Genomic DNA, 16,016 nt, shown 5'->3' with positions numbered 1-16,016 from the left:
TATTTTCTTTCTTGAGTATCTCGTACTTTCATTTTACCCTAAATATCCCCAACACCTTTATTTAAAACCAAGATCACAAAGCTTAAAAAAATACCAAAAGTGATGACAATTTGTTAGGCATATAGACTGCATTCAAAAACATACTTAAAGTAAAAGGAAGTCAAATGTAGCAATGGTCGTGTTAGTCATGTAATATTTGTACGTTTTTATATATTAAAAGTACTCATTCTGCAGAGTTCATGTCAGGTTAGAATTAATGACGTGTATTTATATTACAGGAATTCTGCAACAAAAAAATCCGGTTATCGAGGAGATATTCCAGGGAACTACTGAAGTATGAAGAAAATGAAGATCTGTCCTGTCACGTTAATTGCGCCACAGAGCGCGCGCCTCAGCCATCGCGCGCGCGCACTTCCTAACAGGTGTGCGCGCGCGGCGGGTTCCTCCTCGTTCTCCGCGTTTGGACAGATGGAGCAGGTCGGACTCAACCCCGGACCCAGAACCAGACCCGGACCAGGACCGAGGGCTCAAAGCTTGTGGTGAAAAACAGGAAGAAAGTCACGTATTTGCACCCCCCCCAGTTTTTTTGTCCGCCATGAGAGGTGAACAGACTGAAGATGGAGAGAACTCAGCGACGTCGGTGAGAACGCACCGCGGTGTGGTGACACGAGGCCAAACCTCTACTACAAATACACACTTTGAAAGAAAGCTGTAGCATCGTTTTATTCCAACAGGGTAGAAGAAAAACCCGAAGGAATAACACAATCTTTAGAAAATACTTTGGAATTCGACAGCAAGAAATTTAAACTTTTGAGATACTTAAACTTTTGAGATGACTTATGATGTGGCAGTTTCCATTTTTGTATTTTATATGTTTACAAAGCTTAGTTTTTGTGTGTATATTTGCTTGCTAAATGATTTGCGTTTGGTTTAAAACATTCGGTCAGTATGATTAGACGGTTTGACAAATGAAATCTTTCACATTTGATGTTCTCCGTTGCTACTCTCATGACTCATCAGTACCATCTTCCATTAAATAACCAGGTTATTATAGAGTGTAACACAAACTCTTTAATCAGTATTTAGCCATTCAATCAGCACTCTGCTCCATCAATAGGCCTTTCCAATGAACCATTGAGCCCAGCTTCTATTGATGTCATCTACTAAAAGTTAACGTTAATGGTGTTATGATACCATTTCTTCACCTCATTGTTCTTTTTAGTATTGACGTATGAGGTGTGTGTGAGAGAGGGAGAGAGAGAGAGAGAGAGACCCCGTGCCTTGGCATCACTCGGGCCTGGTGGCATGGTGAGAGGAATGATAAACAGAAGCCTGTGCTATCCATGTCAGGGGCCCAAAATAGAGGCTAACTCAGAGGGTCTCAGATAGCCACTGAGCTCCATATAAGTCTGGTCAGCCTGCTCCTGACGTCCTTTATGTGTGTGTGTGTGTGTGTGTGTGAGTGAGAGACTGACACCCTGACATGTCCACCTGTTGTTGCGGTAGCAGGCTTTTTATAGCGCCTCTCACTCAGCAGTCTTATGTTATTGCTTTTTAGTACTTCCATGTCCATGAGGTCGAAACACATGACGGGCTTTTGAGAGGTCGTGTTTACAAATGGGGTTTCCCCAATTCATTCACTATAGGGTTTGAGCTTGGTTTAAAACCAATGGTCAAGAATACCCTTGTGAAATACAAAGAGTCCATTCGTAGTAAAGAAAAACCCCTTTTCAACTTTTCAATAACTTATATTAAAGGAATAGTTGCAGTAAATATTGAGTGAAAGCTGACCATTATTCCCTTTTATGAGGGGGGTTATGTGCTATTTTCCTCTGCTAAAGCTATTGTATTCCTAGAGGAATTCTTCCTCACATATGCTTGGTGTGATTATCAATCCCATCATCAAACTGGATCAAGCACACTTCCAAATATTATTCGCTCAATGCTGCTTACTTACGTGAAGGAATTTGGCTGTGTGTCATTCAGCCATTTCCATCACCCAGACGACATGCAGGCCAATGTTGGCATTTGGACTTTTGTCCTTGAGCTCCATATAGATCCAATGTGTGTCTGCACACCGGGTCACCGGCTAACCCCCGACACTATGACACCTCGTCCCCGGTCAGTCCCCATGAACCCAAAGGAAAGTCCACTCTGGGCCCCGTCTCAAAAATACAAGTCTCAATGCCAGTCGATGACTAGCCTGAACCATGTGTGCATCACGTGTGACGAGTTAGCTCCTTGTTTCTCAAGCCTGACTATTGTTTCCCTTTGTCCAATCCCGTCACTCGGCCAGAGCGAGATCCTCATCGACCAGCTGAGGGAGATCACTGGCATCCAGGACCCCCAGATTCTCAACAGAGCTCTGAATGTAAGACCCTAGAAGTCCTTTCGGGGAAACGTTGCGTGGTGGCTCCCTGCTGTGTGGCATGAGGTTATTTTGTAACAATGCAAGCAATGGAATGGCCTTCATGTGTCGCATGATCATTGCACATAATAGCACATGAGCAACTGTGTCATTACAGCCGACCAAAGGGCCCTTTAAGTTGAATCTAAATGTAAATTCCTACAGTATGCTGTAAGAATACTTATGAATAAAATAACTGATTAAGATACAATCCAACCCCTCTTTGATTTAATTTAGTAAGTTCAAGTTACTATTTGAGCCTAAGGCAACCACGCCTCATTAAATACAAACATTACCATTGGGAGAGCGTGAGAGAAAATGGTATTTGGGGACCAGTAGTGTTTATCATTGTTGTGAGCCCAGAGAAAAATAAGAGACGTGTAATGAGAAGCCTTCCTGTGGAGAAGATGAAAGTCTGTTCAAAATGTCACAGGGATTCATCCCGAGAGCCGTACTGCTAGTTGGCTAGAAAACATAGCCCTTGCTGTTACTGTGTAATTAACGTTAGAGGAACCCTCTTTGATTACATTAAAAGCGCGCCCGGGGTGCCTAGTTTCCACCCTCAGCACGCCGCTTATGTCTCGAAACACAACTGCGAATGAAAAGATCCCCGGGGGAGCTCGAGAAAACAGGGGGCCTCATAAAAGTGATAATTGACGCGCGGGGCAATAAACGGTCTGCTCCGGCTGCGGCGCAGGCCTCAACCAACGCGCGGGACACCGGGGGGGGGGGCAGGCAGAGGAACAGCTCGCAGCTCAGGGAGGGGCGCCTGAGCTCTAAACAAAATGAGAAATGTTTTGTCTACTGCCGCTTTCCCGACACGAAAAATGTAGTTGTTTTGTTATTATCCCTTAATTAGGCATGTTTAACTGTATGCTTTAACATTTGCTATTTTTGCTCCTGGGGCCTTATCTTTTCCTTGTTCCCCCCCCCCCCCCCCCTCCCCCCCTCCTCTCCTCAAGGCCAGCCAGGGGGACATTGGAAATGCTGTGGGACTGCTGACCACCCAGTCCGCAGTGGTCCAGGATCCTGGAGAAAGCCAGGAGCCGGGGCCGCCTGCGGAGGCCTGGGAGGGACAGAAAGGTAAAGAAAGCGTGCGGAAAGATTGTGACTGCAATCACATACTGGGATCATTTATTGGACTTTTTGAGACTCATTAATTCATGTGCATTCATGTGTTAAAGAGGAAAAAAAAAACTAGGTGGTACTACATTCAAACATTCTCTGGTTTCACCTTGTCTCAAAGCATTATATTTTTTTATAGATGTGAGTGTTTTCTCTCTTTTTAAGCCTTTATAGCTTTGTAATCTGTTGTGGCCCGTTGAAACACTTTTTACCTGGTTGTTGACACGCTGCTGTCTTGATTTCTCAGCACCTCCAAAAGACGAACTGCAGACGGCCATAGAGCTCAGCCTGCAGGAGTCCCACAAGGCCCAGGAAGAGGAGAGAGAATTTAACAGGTACAAAACAACCCGCTTTTCTATGCAGTGCTTCTTTGTTTATCGATTGACTGCCTTTTTTAGATTTTATTTTTTACCGCTGAATGGAGGTGAATGATACGAAAGACTCAGTTGTTTAATGTTGTCTGTATATCAATCAATCCAAAGCCCTGTCGATAACAAGGTCAAAACAAATGGGCTGAAAGCTGAAAACAGGAACATTACCTCCGTAGCCACGATAGAGAAGCGTCTCTGCCACCACTAAAATATCTCAATAGCAGAAATAATGGATCGGTTGCCATGACATTCCACAGTGACTTTAATGATCTTGTCACTTGCCAATTATTTTTTAAATCACCCATTGGCACAACCGTCAATGGTTTACACACAACGAATAATAATGTGAAGCCCATCATCGTCCTTTGATGAATGACCAAATACCCGCATAAAATACAAAAATAGCGTTCATAATAATACGTTTTGTTTTCCTGGGAGGTATTCCTTATTATTAAACCTACTACAGAGAGGCTTAACTAGGTGTAATGCACTTCATACGCGTGATCTGATGTGCCTGCAGGGCTCTGGAGGCCAGTGCGGAGGAGAATGCAGCGAGGATGAAGAGGAAGAGATGTCAAGCCCAGGGCGAGATGTGCAGCCCGGCAGACTGGATCCGCCAGGACGACTGGCCCGTGGGCATCCGCAACGTCGGCAACACCTGCTGGTTCAGCGCCGTCATCCAGGTGAGAATACGTGTGGGTTGATTGATACAGTAGTGTGTGTGTGTGTGTGTGTGTCCTTTTTGTTTCCCCTGTACGTGAGAGAGTGGTCGGGCCCTGTAATGAGCGTATGCCACTTGAATAGAAATCTTCATAATACAGCGGCACAGCAAACACAGAGCAAAACAGCTGTAAAGCGCCCTGGTGTCCTCGTGTTTTTAACAGTGTCTCTTATCCTTCCGCAGCTGAAACCTAAAGTAGCTTTTGCAGAATTGCTTAAGAAACACTAATAGGCGCGTAGTTTCCCTTCCATGATATCTAACTTTGAAGTGAAAGCAGAAAGCGAGATGGTATCCGCCTATCGCTCAACGCAGCCTGAAGCCTCTCATTCCCGTCCCATACTTTTAATGACTTTTTATACCTGCTAATAGAGTCATTAAACAACATCCGCTAGAAAAGAAAGAAGAAAAAAAACGCGTGGGGGTTATTTTCCCGCAAAATGAGAAGATTCCTCCACGCTGCTAATTCTGTTAGGAGCCCATTCCTAACTGAATTAAGGCAGAAACAGGAGCCCTCATCGACATGCACAGGCTGTGCGGATGATTTAATAGCGAGCGGCGCGACGATGGAGCGAGCTGTGGACGTCCCGGCATGAGCCTGAAATGAACACGGAGGAGACACTGATTGTTTGTTTTTGTTGAACTCTGATGTGGCTCCGCATCAATTTAGAAGTCAAACCCCCGAAGGAAAGGGTTTATTATCTGGGAAAAGAAACGGGGGAAATTAGGCGGTGTTCTTTGAATACAAATGGAAGCGAAATGATAGCCTCTTTTTTTTTTTTTTCTGGTGTCAATGCAGTTTGTTAAAATTGAACTGGTTGTTGTGGATTCAACAGAGCCCCACTCCTGATAATGCAGCCTTCCTTTAAAAAGTAATTATGCTATCAGATTGAGAGTGAGTGACCACCTCGTACAGTTGTCAGCTCATATTCCCTCTATTATCCTTTGTGGTATAAATTACAGTAACACAGCGATACGCCATAATTGAATTTCCTACTGAAATGGAAATTTTATTTATCAAGATATGCTTAAAGTGCTCAGTGGCTTCGCTCACCACCAGACGAGACACATGAGTACCTCACTGTCATTAATGTATTAAGTTCATCACGAGTGACAGGAGCAGCTTATTTAACTAATTGAGCATTATGTAAGAGAAAGTAAGACTTTTCATTTTCCAGCCAATTATAGAAGAGGATGGGTTGGACTGAAGAAGTGAAATGCTGTTGTTTGCCCAACATTATGGTCAATCTAATACAATCCACTTCACTGACACGCTTTTCTCCACAACGTGAGTGCAGACTTTTTTTCTAAAAACATCAGACAACTGAGATGAAAGTACATCCACGTGAAGGTTTTTCCCCAAAAAATCATCAGGAAATTACATAAAAGATTACAGATCAACATTCGTTTTGGATGTTTGAAGCGTTTTAAGAAGCTGTGTGAGGAACATTGAAGATGAAACATTGTTTTTCCTCATTTTATTATGGTCCATATCTATTTAAATTCCTATGTCGCATTAGGTGAAGCATATCGATGTAAAAATGGGAGTTGTAACTTGCTTAACACGCACCGCTGCAATCCGTGACCACTGTCGTCATGATTTGACAGCGGGTAAAAGGTTTGTTTTTGCCGTCCTGTTGCAGTCGCTGTTCCACCTGCCCGTGTTCAGGAGGCTGGTCCTCAGCTATCACCTGTCTGAGCGCATACTGGAGAAGTGTAAGAGCCACTCTGTGAGTAAACTCCCCTGCCCTACACTCCGTTACTCCGCCACTTTGTTTGCGTACTTTCATGTTAAAAATGTTCAAATAGAATGTGACCAAGCTGTGGATATTTTTCTGTTAACGTGAACAATCCTGCGTTAACAGGACAAGAGGAACATAGCCTTCATGCAGGAGCTGCGCTGTCTATTTGCTCTCATGGTGGGCTCCACCCGCAGGTTTGTGGATCCTTCTGCTGCGGTGGAGCTGCTGCGAGACGCCTTCAGGACCAACGAGGCCCAACAGGTACGGCGCTTCACCAAAGGGACGGAAAGACCAGGCTCAAGTCAGAACACACATCTGGCAGCACCTCGTGAAATCCAGCTGTTTCTAGTTATCTGTTTCTTTGTGTGGTAAAATAATATGCAATAAATCAGGGGAGACCAAGGTTCACACGCCGCTGTAAAATACACCATCGTACCAACAACAAATGCAGTATTTATAGAGAACAAACGGTCATTTCAGCATGTTAGTGTTTTGTTTCCGCGTTCATTGACTCATTGATTTCTGCAAGATGCGCTCGAGGCGATATTTGACATTATTTCTGGCGTTTAAAAAATGTATATATTTTTTTGCTCTGTGTTTGTGGTTGTTGGCTTTTGTTATTGGTAAAGATACTGGCAGGTTGGAGTTTTAACTGCCTTTCCAGAAAGCACACTAATGAGGTGACAAGTGGGCAATTTTCTTTGCCAGATGTTGAGATGAGCTTGAAGCCTGAGGGAAGTTTCTTTTTCTCTTTTTTTTTTTTTTGTCATGCTAATGTTTCCAAGATCAAGAATTAACTCATGAGACTATTTATTATTTAACCTTGACTTAATCCCTTACTGTTTCAACTACACGGTTTATCTTTTCCTTTGTCCTCATTACAGGATGTCAGTGAGTTTTCCCACAAACTGCTCGACTGGCTGGAGGATGCGTTTCAGCTGGCTGCCAACGAGTGAGTGGCGCGTGGACGTCGTCCCCACGCACGGGCTGATGTTCTTTCCTCTTTGTCTTGTCTATTCATATAAAACGTCATGTTTGGCTTTCAGCAAAGTGGAAGACAAACAGAAGAACCCCATGGTGCAGCTTTTCTATGGCACCTTTGTGACGGAGAGAAGACACGAGGGTACGGGGGTTTCACATTCGTCCCGTTTTTCACAGTGACATTGATTTGAATTCTGTCCCCCCCGGTGACTCACAACCCGCGTGACTCTGCTTAGGTAAGACGTTGTGTAACATCGAGCAGTTCGGCCAGTACCCGCTGCAGGTCAACGGCTTCAACAACCTGGACGAGTGCCTGGAAGGAGCTATGGTCGAGAGAGAGATCGAGTCTCTGCATTCGGAGCACAGCGTCACACCCGGCCGGGAGGTAAACAATTTCAACAATTGCCATCTAAATTTCTTTGTATGTGGTATTTTGCTTTTTTTTCATATGCTTACCTGATGTCCTATTTTCTCTTGGTTGCAGAGATGGTTCAAAAAGTTACCGCCAGTCTTGACATTTGAATTGTCTCGATTTGAATTCAACACCCAGCTCGGGCGTCCCGAAAAGATACACAAGAAACTGGAGTTCTCACAAATCATATACATGGACCGGTGAGCTTTGCACAGTTAGCGTGATCCTAGACACGTTTCTTTAGGCTAAAAGAAGCTTCCAGGTGGATGACTTTACAGTGCACATGCATGTGCTATTTTTCACCAGGGTTATCTCACAAGTGTAAACCGTATAGAGAGCCCTCTGTTTACTATAAACGCGCTGCTTGTCTATTCCGGTGTGCTGGTCCATTTTCGTCGATTTCCTGATTTTTCTGTCTACAGATATCTTCACAAAAACATAGGACAGGCCCATGAGAGGAGAGGAGAAGTGAAAAAACTCAAGGAGCAACTAGCAGCCCTTCAACAGAAACTCGAGTGGTAAGTTCTCCTCCTTGAAGCTGGGTCATGACCTTTTGGGAACAAATCATGAACAAAACGCGTCCCGTCTTTACTTCACAGCTACAAGAACTATGGCTCTGGACCTGCCAAGTATCCTCTGGCTGACATGCTGCAGTTTGTGCTGGAGTTCTCCACCACCAAGCCCACGAGTGTTTCGCCCGCTGAAGATCTGCGACCGGCCTCTCCGACTCCTGCAAGCCACCCCCTGAGTGACCTCGTCTGCAAAGACAACAGGTTGAGTACACAGAGGACCGGAGAACAGCAATGATTGGTTCACGAAACGCTGGCCGGCGACACGAGCTTCTTCTTTACACAAACATACACGACACCAAAAAAAAAAAAAGGGTTCCCCTTTGCATTTCCCAGTGAACAGGAAGACGCAGATCCCTTGGAGGGTGCGGTTTCCAGTTGTCAGCGGACCCCCATATACAAGCCCTTCACGCAGTGCAGACCCCCGGTGGACTGCCCGCCGCACCCGGCCCCCCACAGCGCCACCGAGGAAGAGCTGCACTTTGTCAAGACCTGCCTGCAGCGCTGGAGGACAGAGGTGGAGAACGACATCAACGGTACGCTGCTGTCACAGTGTACGCGCTAAACAAAGCTCTGTAGAAGTCTGGATGTTGTGTTGCTACCTTTTGAAGGTACCTGTGATCGCTAGTTAGAGAGCGATGAATGTGAACTTAGGGAGTGCAGTTATGCTTTGAAAACAAACAATGCGCTGTGCAGTAAGTGTTCGCTCATAAATAGCAAGCGAGGAATGATTGATAGGGAGGCAAGTAATAGCTGTATGTGTCATTTCTGTGTCTTTTTGTCTTTGTGTGGCAGAGCTGAAGGCCAGTATTGACAGGCTCACTCAGATGCTGGAGGGCATGTACGCCGACAACTGTCTCTGCCAGGTGAGACGCACACTCACCCCCAATTCACTCCGACAAACAGCAATTCAAACACGTGTTTTGCAACTGGAGCTGCAGAAAGTGCCTTGGACGGAGATTAGATGAAACTGCATCGATCCACCGCGGAGGATCGGGGAAATAATGTAACGCAAACAAGTCACAAGAAGACAAATCAGAGACAGACCGATGGGGTGAATGTGGTTCTGCAGCGAATACAGAGTCTTAATGTTTGCTCCCGAAGGTGTAGGTGTTTTACACCGTGTCGATTCAATGCTGTAACCCACTCCCCCCCCCCCCCCTCCCCCCCCCCGCCCCCGACGTCTAGGCACCCTACAGACTCCACGCCGTGCTGGTCCACGAAGGCCAGGCGTCAGCAGGCCATTACTGGGCCTACATTTACGACCACGCCAACCAGCGCTGGATGAAGTACAACGACATAAGCATCACCGAGTCATCGTGGGAGGAGCTGGAGCGAGACTCTTTTGGAGGAATGACCAACGCAAGTGCCTACTGCCTGATGTACATTGATGACAGGCTACCCCACCTCATTGCAGGTACATCTGGGTGGATTACATTCATCTAGAATAATCCTGGAAGGATATTTAAAGACAGGCTGTTCCATAATGTTGAAAAATGGCATCTTACATATAAGAAATAACCATTTCACAAGCCCTTACTGTCAGTACGTGCACTAACGACTCCGCCCCGCATCCACCTAGAGGACACAGACGATGAGACAGGCCAGGTGCTGCATGGCATGGACTCCCTGCCGTCCGTCCTCAGGCGCTACGTCCACGAAGACAACCGCTGGTTCCAGCAGGAGCTCAGTGAATGGGAGGAGCAGTTCTGCCAGACCGCCGCGACCCCCCAGGGGGAGCGCACGGCCTCTGCGGAGCCCCCGGAACTCGCACACCAAGCGGCGGTCGAGCCGGCGCCCCAGTCGGGCCCCACCGACGGGGAGCTGGACCGGGGAGCTTCTTCGGGGCCCGAACCGGACGCGGAGGCGGCGAAAGACCCGGAGCCCGATGCCACAGAGAAGCCCAGAGGTGAGCTCCATGTTTTGACGTGCCCGATGTGACCCATTGTGTTCTATAAAGTACACGTAGGAATGTACTAGTAAAACTACTCAACAGCACATGTGTGGTCTCGCAGTCTCCCTCCTAGATGAATCCGAGGCAGCGGCCCCTCCTCGACCACGGAGCCCCGGCTGCCAGCCAGGCGGCGCCGACGGCGCGGCTGGCGCTGACGCCCCGGAGCCCGCCCGGAGCCCCCCCCCGGCCGAGAGAGAGCCCCAGTGTCAGGTGGGCAAGTTCCGCTCTGCCCCTTGTGGAATGTGGGTCAGTGATTCCGGGGGCCACGGAAATAAAGTGTGTACATCTGGGTCAGGGGTTTGGTTCCACCACTTAGCATCGGATGCAGGCTTGGTGTCCGGCAGGGTGTCGAGTAATGCACAGATAAGCTTAGGTGAGAAGTGATCACTGCTATCAGTAGGTTCCTTTCATCAGCTATCCATAATAATCCTTTTCGTCTTTTTTATTTGTTTCCCTTCCCACGGCCCTATTTACACCGTGAATGAATCAGCACTTCTGTCATTGAAAATAAACGTAATATTTATTGTGGGCTTTTCCGGTAGAACTTCACTTCATTAACACTTGTGTCCTGTTGACATGTCGGGGGGCTCCACGGACACATTGATTTATCGCATGCAAATTATAATTAGTATTTCCAAATTTATTCAGCCGCAGTCTGTCTGCTGACCCCCCTGACTTTATATAATAAGATCAACCTTTCACTGGATACAGGGAGCTATATTGGATTTCACACAACTCCCTCAGCCAATTTGTTCACCTGCTCGCCGTTAAAATAGAAACACATGCTGCATGGTATTTTACGGACTTTTGCTCCTCAGGTGTTTATATTGCATACAGATGTGTTTTTACAGGAAGACACACTGTGCAAAGCCCTGAACAGGATTAGCAGATAATGTTAGGTTAGGTACAGATAATGTATGAATTTGATTTAATGTGCGCCTCATTAAATCTTTCTCTGTCAGACTTCTGGCCCTGAAGCGGAGCTCAGCAACCCGGCACCATCTGACCTCCATGCGAAGGAGGACAACACGCAGGCAGCGGGCCTTGGGCCTCAAGCTGAAAGCAAGCCAGAGGCTTCCAGAGAGGCCACTGAACATGAAGCAAAGGAGGAGGAGGAGGAGGAGGAGCAGCAGCAGGAGGAGGAGCAGGAAGAGTCGGCTGTGCCGGCCAGACAGCGACAGACAGAGAACGAGGTCTCAGAGGTGGAGATCCCCAACGTGGGCAGGATCATGGTCAGAGCGGACGCTGATGGGTACAATGAAGAGGTAAGTGTGTGCTCTGATGCGATAGAAATCCAGCTACTTCCACACAGCAAACGTTTCAAGTCATTGGCCCCAAATATGAATTATACTGGTGGATATTTGAGGCGAAATGCAATAAAATAAAGGATCTGTCTTCTGGGATACAGCCTCACAATCAATGAATATCCGAATGTTTAGTTTAGTTCATCACTGTGTTTCCAGTTGGTGTTATAATCTCCTCACTTTCTAGATGATGCTGACTCCAGCTATGCAGGGCGTCATTCTAGCCATAGCCAAGGCCAGACACATATTCGATAAGGAAGGCCCTGAGGCTGGCCTCATCAAGGTATGTACGCCTTGGAGGGAACCGCTGCATTTCACAAAATATGGAAATAAGCATGTTTTATCAATCATCGATAGTTTTTCCACATTGATGCATTCAACGACTACCTTTAAATTCTGGAGCAATATTTTCTCTTTATGTAGTTTTAAATAGTTGTTTCTTTCCCACATAGTTATTAGAATTGACAGCACTAAAACATATGTATGGATGTAATGAGGGACCTTCAAGTTAACTAATTGATCTGCACACAACAAAACATATACTGTATCAATTAATAATAAAAAGTGCTAATAAGAGGATCAAATGGCTCCTAAAGAAGAGCAGATACTATTTAAACCATTCTAGTTGTAAGAAGTTTTAGTTGATCAAATATATAACAATAATCAAATAGTTGGCCCACCCTGAGTTTATTGGGTAAATTATATAGAACTAAAAGATAGCTCCCCCACCGTCCTCTCAGGCCTTTCACGAGGAGTACTCACGTTTGTACGAGCTCTCCCAGGAGGAGACCACGCCGCCGGAGGATGCTCGTCTGCAGCACGCGCTGGTCTACTTCTTCCAGAACAAGGCACCCAATCGCATTATCGAGAGGACGCTTTTGGAGCAGTTTACCGACCGCAACCTGAGCTTCGATGAAAGGTGCGCACGGATGAGTCCCAGGTGTTAGTCTGTTGCATCGAGTGAAGGTTTCAAAACATCATAATATGAGAATACAGATGAGCTATTATGAGCAAGAAAAGTTTCTTCCTTTTATTTTTATTTAGTCTTGTCAACTCATTTCGTTGAAATGCAATAATTCTGCGTAGTTGAAGATAAAAATCATCCTATTCATACCAGTTGTTGAATTATTTGGGCCATCAATTAGATTACAGGGGACGTGTGATACAAACATTTCTGATAACTCCAGAGATTAGTTGATTTGAAAAAACACTATTTCGTTACAGATGTGTAGTTATGGTCAAATGTGGCTTTACTCGAAGCAGTAAATGTCAGAAATACATTAGACAGCATGCTTATACCGCCGGCTGGTGGCCAGAGCACAGAACTGCACCTTTCCTAGATTCAAATCATTCACGATGTCCTTTCTGTACATGCAGGGCCATCAGCATCATGAGGGAAGCCCGAACCAAGCTGCGCCTCATCAGGCCAGAGGACATGGATATGGATGAGTACTTGGTGGGCCTACCTTGAACCTTGACTGATGCACTGTTTTTTCTTTCTTTTTCATTCTTGATTTCCATGGAAATGATTCCGTCTCTGCTGCTGTCTATGATTGCTAAACAAAGACAGTAAATGTACATTTGAGATGGACATTCGTTAAAAGAAATGTTCTGTTGGATTGATCTTGCTACAAAGGGCAGTTGCAGAAAACTAGGCACAGTACAACTTCATGTCTATTGGGCCAAAGGTTGGCTCACTTGAATTTATTGCAAACTTAACATATACGTAACGTCACATATTAAAAGTATACATCTGTTGGTTTCTAATTATGAGATTTGACAGCAACAAAAAAATGGAATATCTCCAGCTTTGTCTATTTAGAGAGGAGTGACATGGGAATACTTCCTGCCTCGCTGATCATTAGAGAAGAAATAACACCTCTATTTAGTTAATGTCTGGTATATTGAGAAAAAAAACAAAACAAATGGAGTCATTTTGTATCCTGTGTTCTTCTTCACAGCAGTGGCAAGATGACTACAGGCTCTTCAGAACGGTGTTCGTGTACCTGCTGACTGGACTGGAGCACTACCAGCATGGGAAGTAGGTGTCAATCGTTTAACCACCACTGCTCCACCTGGCCGCCACATGTTAGGTCAGGCATATATCGACCTGCGTGTTCCCTCAGAAAAAGAAAAGGTATAATAATTCCACCCGGATTTAACACACGGAGGAATCCACTTAGATTGTGCATTGGAAGAACAACATCCCAAGCGTAATGAAGTTCAGCTGGTCTGTGTTTTATCACTGACATGCGGCGAGTGGAGGCTAAAAGTAAAAAGTTATTTCCCAAATACTTCGAAAACATGTTTTAAGAAAATATTGCAACGTGTTCCTTGGCAATCATATGTGTCTTTCCCTTTTAAATAAAACGTGAGAGATTTGTTTCCCTACCAAAATGCTTCCTGATTGGCCGATAGTGGGACTGCAGTTTAATGGAGATAATGACACGCTGACCCATGCCTTGTGTGTGTGTGTGTGTGTGTGTGTGTGTGTGTGTGTGTGTGTGTGTGTGTGTGCTGCAGGATGCGAGAGGCGCTGATCTTTTTGGCTCACGCGTACGAGACCAACGTCTCCCTGCTGAAGAACGGAGAGAAGCGGGGCGTGGACAAGACTCTTATTGCTGTGTACAGGAGGAAATGCCTCATTGTGAGTAAGACAGCGCTTGAAGTGTGTGTGTGTGTGTGTGTACAAGTAGAAATGTTGGCCTACTGCATATTAGGAAAATTTACTATTTTGCTCTGGAGGACAAACAATGCTATATTTGGACTGTCTCTAAAAGGACACCATTATTTTTAGATTTAATAAGACCAGAATACTCTTAAAGTCATTTTTACCCCTCAGCCTAGTTTCAATTAGTTAGTTTTTTAGTCTACAAATAAATTTTAATCCAGTTTTCTTTTCTTTTAACTCTTAACTTCTCTCCTCCTCCGCAGGCGTTGAATGAACGCGCATCTCAGCTGTTTTGCAGCGGCGAGGAGACCAACGTGGCGGAGGGCACCGCCATCATGGACGAGGCCGTCATCCCTTGCCTTCACCTGATGGGCCGTGAGGCTGCTTTGTCCCGGGAGGACCGGGACGCCACGGAGAGCATCCGCAGCCACTGGTGCCGCTGCCTGGGCCAGGGCATGGACGGTAAGATCCGTTGAATTAAAACGGTGGCAGCTTTCTCAACAGCTTACCAAAATAAAACGCACAGTAAATACGTGTTTGCTGCTCTCGCTCTCGTTTTCAGACTCGCTGCAGGTGAAGCTGGGGGAGTTCCTGCCCCGGGTCCTGGACGGCTCAGCTGAGACGGTGGTCCTTAAAGACCCCCCCAAAGTCCACGTCAACCAGGCCCACGACCTGTGCAGTCGCCTGGCTGCCGTCATGGAGTCCATCCACAGCACCTCGGTAGTCAGCGTTAAGTAAAGTTAAATAAAGCCCATAAACAGGGGTTTTTGAAGAAAAACAATAGATTGGTACTGCGCAGTAACAAATGCTTTTTTAACTATATGTTTGATATTTCTCTGGAAATTGTAAGTGATGTTAGAAAGAGACATGTGGGCCATATTAAGGTCAGGGTGTTCTGTACGGCTTTTAGTGCACTCTGTGCACTCGTAACTGTCAGCCTGTGGAAACTCTTGTTTAAGTCAGTCAGTGCCCTCTTGTGCAGCACTTTGTTTAACAGATGTGCCTTTGTAAGCCTTGTAAACCCTCCAAAAGGAAAGACACGGGACGTGAGATGAAATCCTTTTTTATTTTTCTGGTGTCGCAGATACAATGCGGTGTCACCAATGAATCCTTCGAATCAGGTTTTTTAAGCCAGCAACACGGAGCCGCTTCTGGCTGCTGATTCCACGCCGCCTCTCTCACTCAGACTCTGTGATGATACTCAATAAATGTTTGAAATACGCTGTGCACTCCACCCTCATTGAATCCTTTCACTAGAGAGACATTGGATGAAACTGTCAGAGTGTTTCGTGAAACATGAATGAAAAAAGAAATGGAAAGATTGACACCTTCAGAAGGGAACTGATGGAGAGGTTGGGGGAGCAAGGTAATATGGAGAGACCAACTTTGATGGGAAATATGAAATACTTCCAGCTATTTCCTTTTAGAGATTCTCTGGCAACAGAGGCCAGCGGCGGTGACATTGTTTATCTTACATCTTAATCTGCCCGCCTCACGTCTTATCTTAAGTGCTGAAATTCATTTATTTACATGGCTTTAGTTGGCAAATATACACACAATCTTTGGAATTCACATGAGCCTCTTCTAGCTGTTCCCTTCGAATACGTTACGACATCATTGCGCTGTTTCTAAATCAAAGATGCAGTTTTATTGAGATTAAGACAATAATACCAGTGAGTCCGTGATGGGTATATATTAATCTCTGATTTTCACTAGTCTGTTCTTAATAACTACTGTGTGTCATTGTTATTATTCCATCCGA

General features: G+C 45.6%; 1 protein-coding gene across 2 annotated transcripts; it reads left to right on the top strand.

Moving 5' to 3' along the window:
- Positions 1-427: 427 nt before the first annotated feature.
- Positions 428-15,475, top strand: usp28 (ubiquitin specific peptidase 28). 2 transcript variants are annotated; one of them, XM_037467662.2, is made up of 26 exons: positions 428-640; positions 2,297-2,371; positions 3,370-3,490; positions 3,780-3,867; positions 4,424-4,586; positions 6,265-6,351; positions 6,487-6,624; positions 7,248-7,315; positions 7,410-7,486; positions 7,581-7,729; positions 7,829-7,956; positions 8,179-8,274; positions 8,356-8,529; positions 8,662-8,861; positions 9,121-9,191; positions 9,514-9,742; positions 9,908-10,234; positions 10,341-10,525; positions 11,242-11,544; positions 11,771-11,866; positions 12,324-12,502; positions 12,961-13,039; positions 13,545-13,624; positions 14,107-14,230; positions 14,518-14,716; positions 14,817-15,475. In XM_037467662.2, exons 1-26 carry the CDS (start codon positions 596-598, stop codon positions 14,990-14,992), a joined length of 3,657 nt encoding a protein of 1,218 aa, XP_037323559.2. In that variant the 5' UTR covers positions 428-595; the 3' UTR covers positions 14,993-15,475. The 2 variants fall into 2 exon arrangements, with proteins under 2 accessions (XP_037323559.2, XP_037323560.2); XM_037467663.2 differs by having other exon boundaries at positions 429-640; positions 10,341-10,489.
- The last annotated feature ends 541 nt before the right edge of the window (positions 15,476-16,016 follow it).

The sequence above is a fragment of the Pungitius pungitius genome, chromosome 16 (genome assembly GCF_949316345.1).
Source record: "Pungitius pungitius chromosome 16, fPunPun2.1, whole genome shotgun sequence".
In the NCBI taxonomy this organism is placed as follows: Eukaryota; Metazoa; Chordata; class Actinopteri; order Perciformes; family Gasterosteidae; genus Pungitius; species Pungitius pungitius.
Note: the sequence above shows the minus strand (reverse complement) of the source record. Positions and strands in the feature narration are given on the sequence as shown.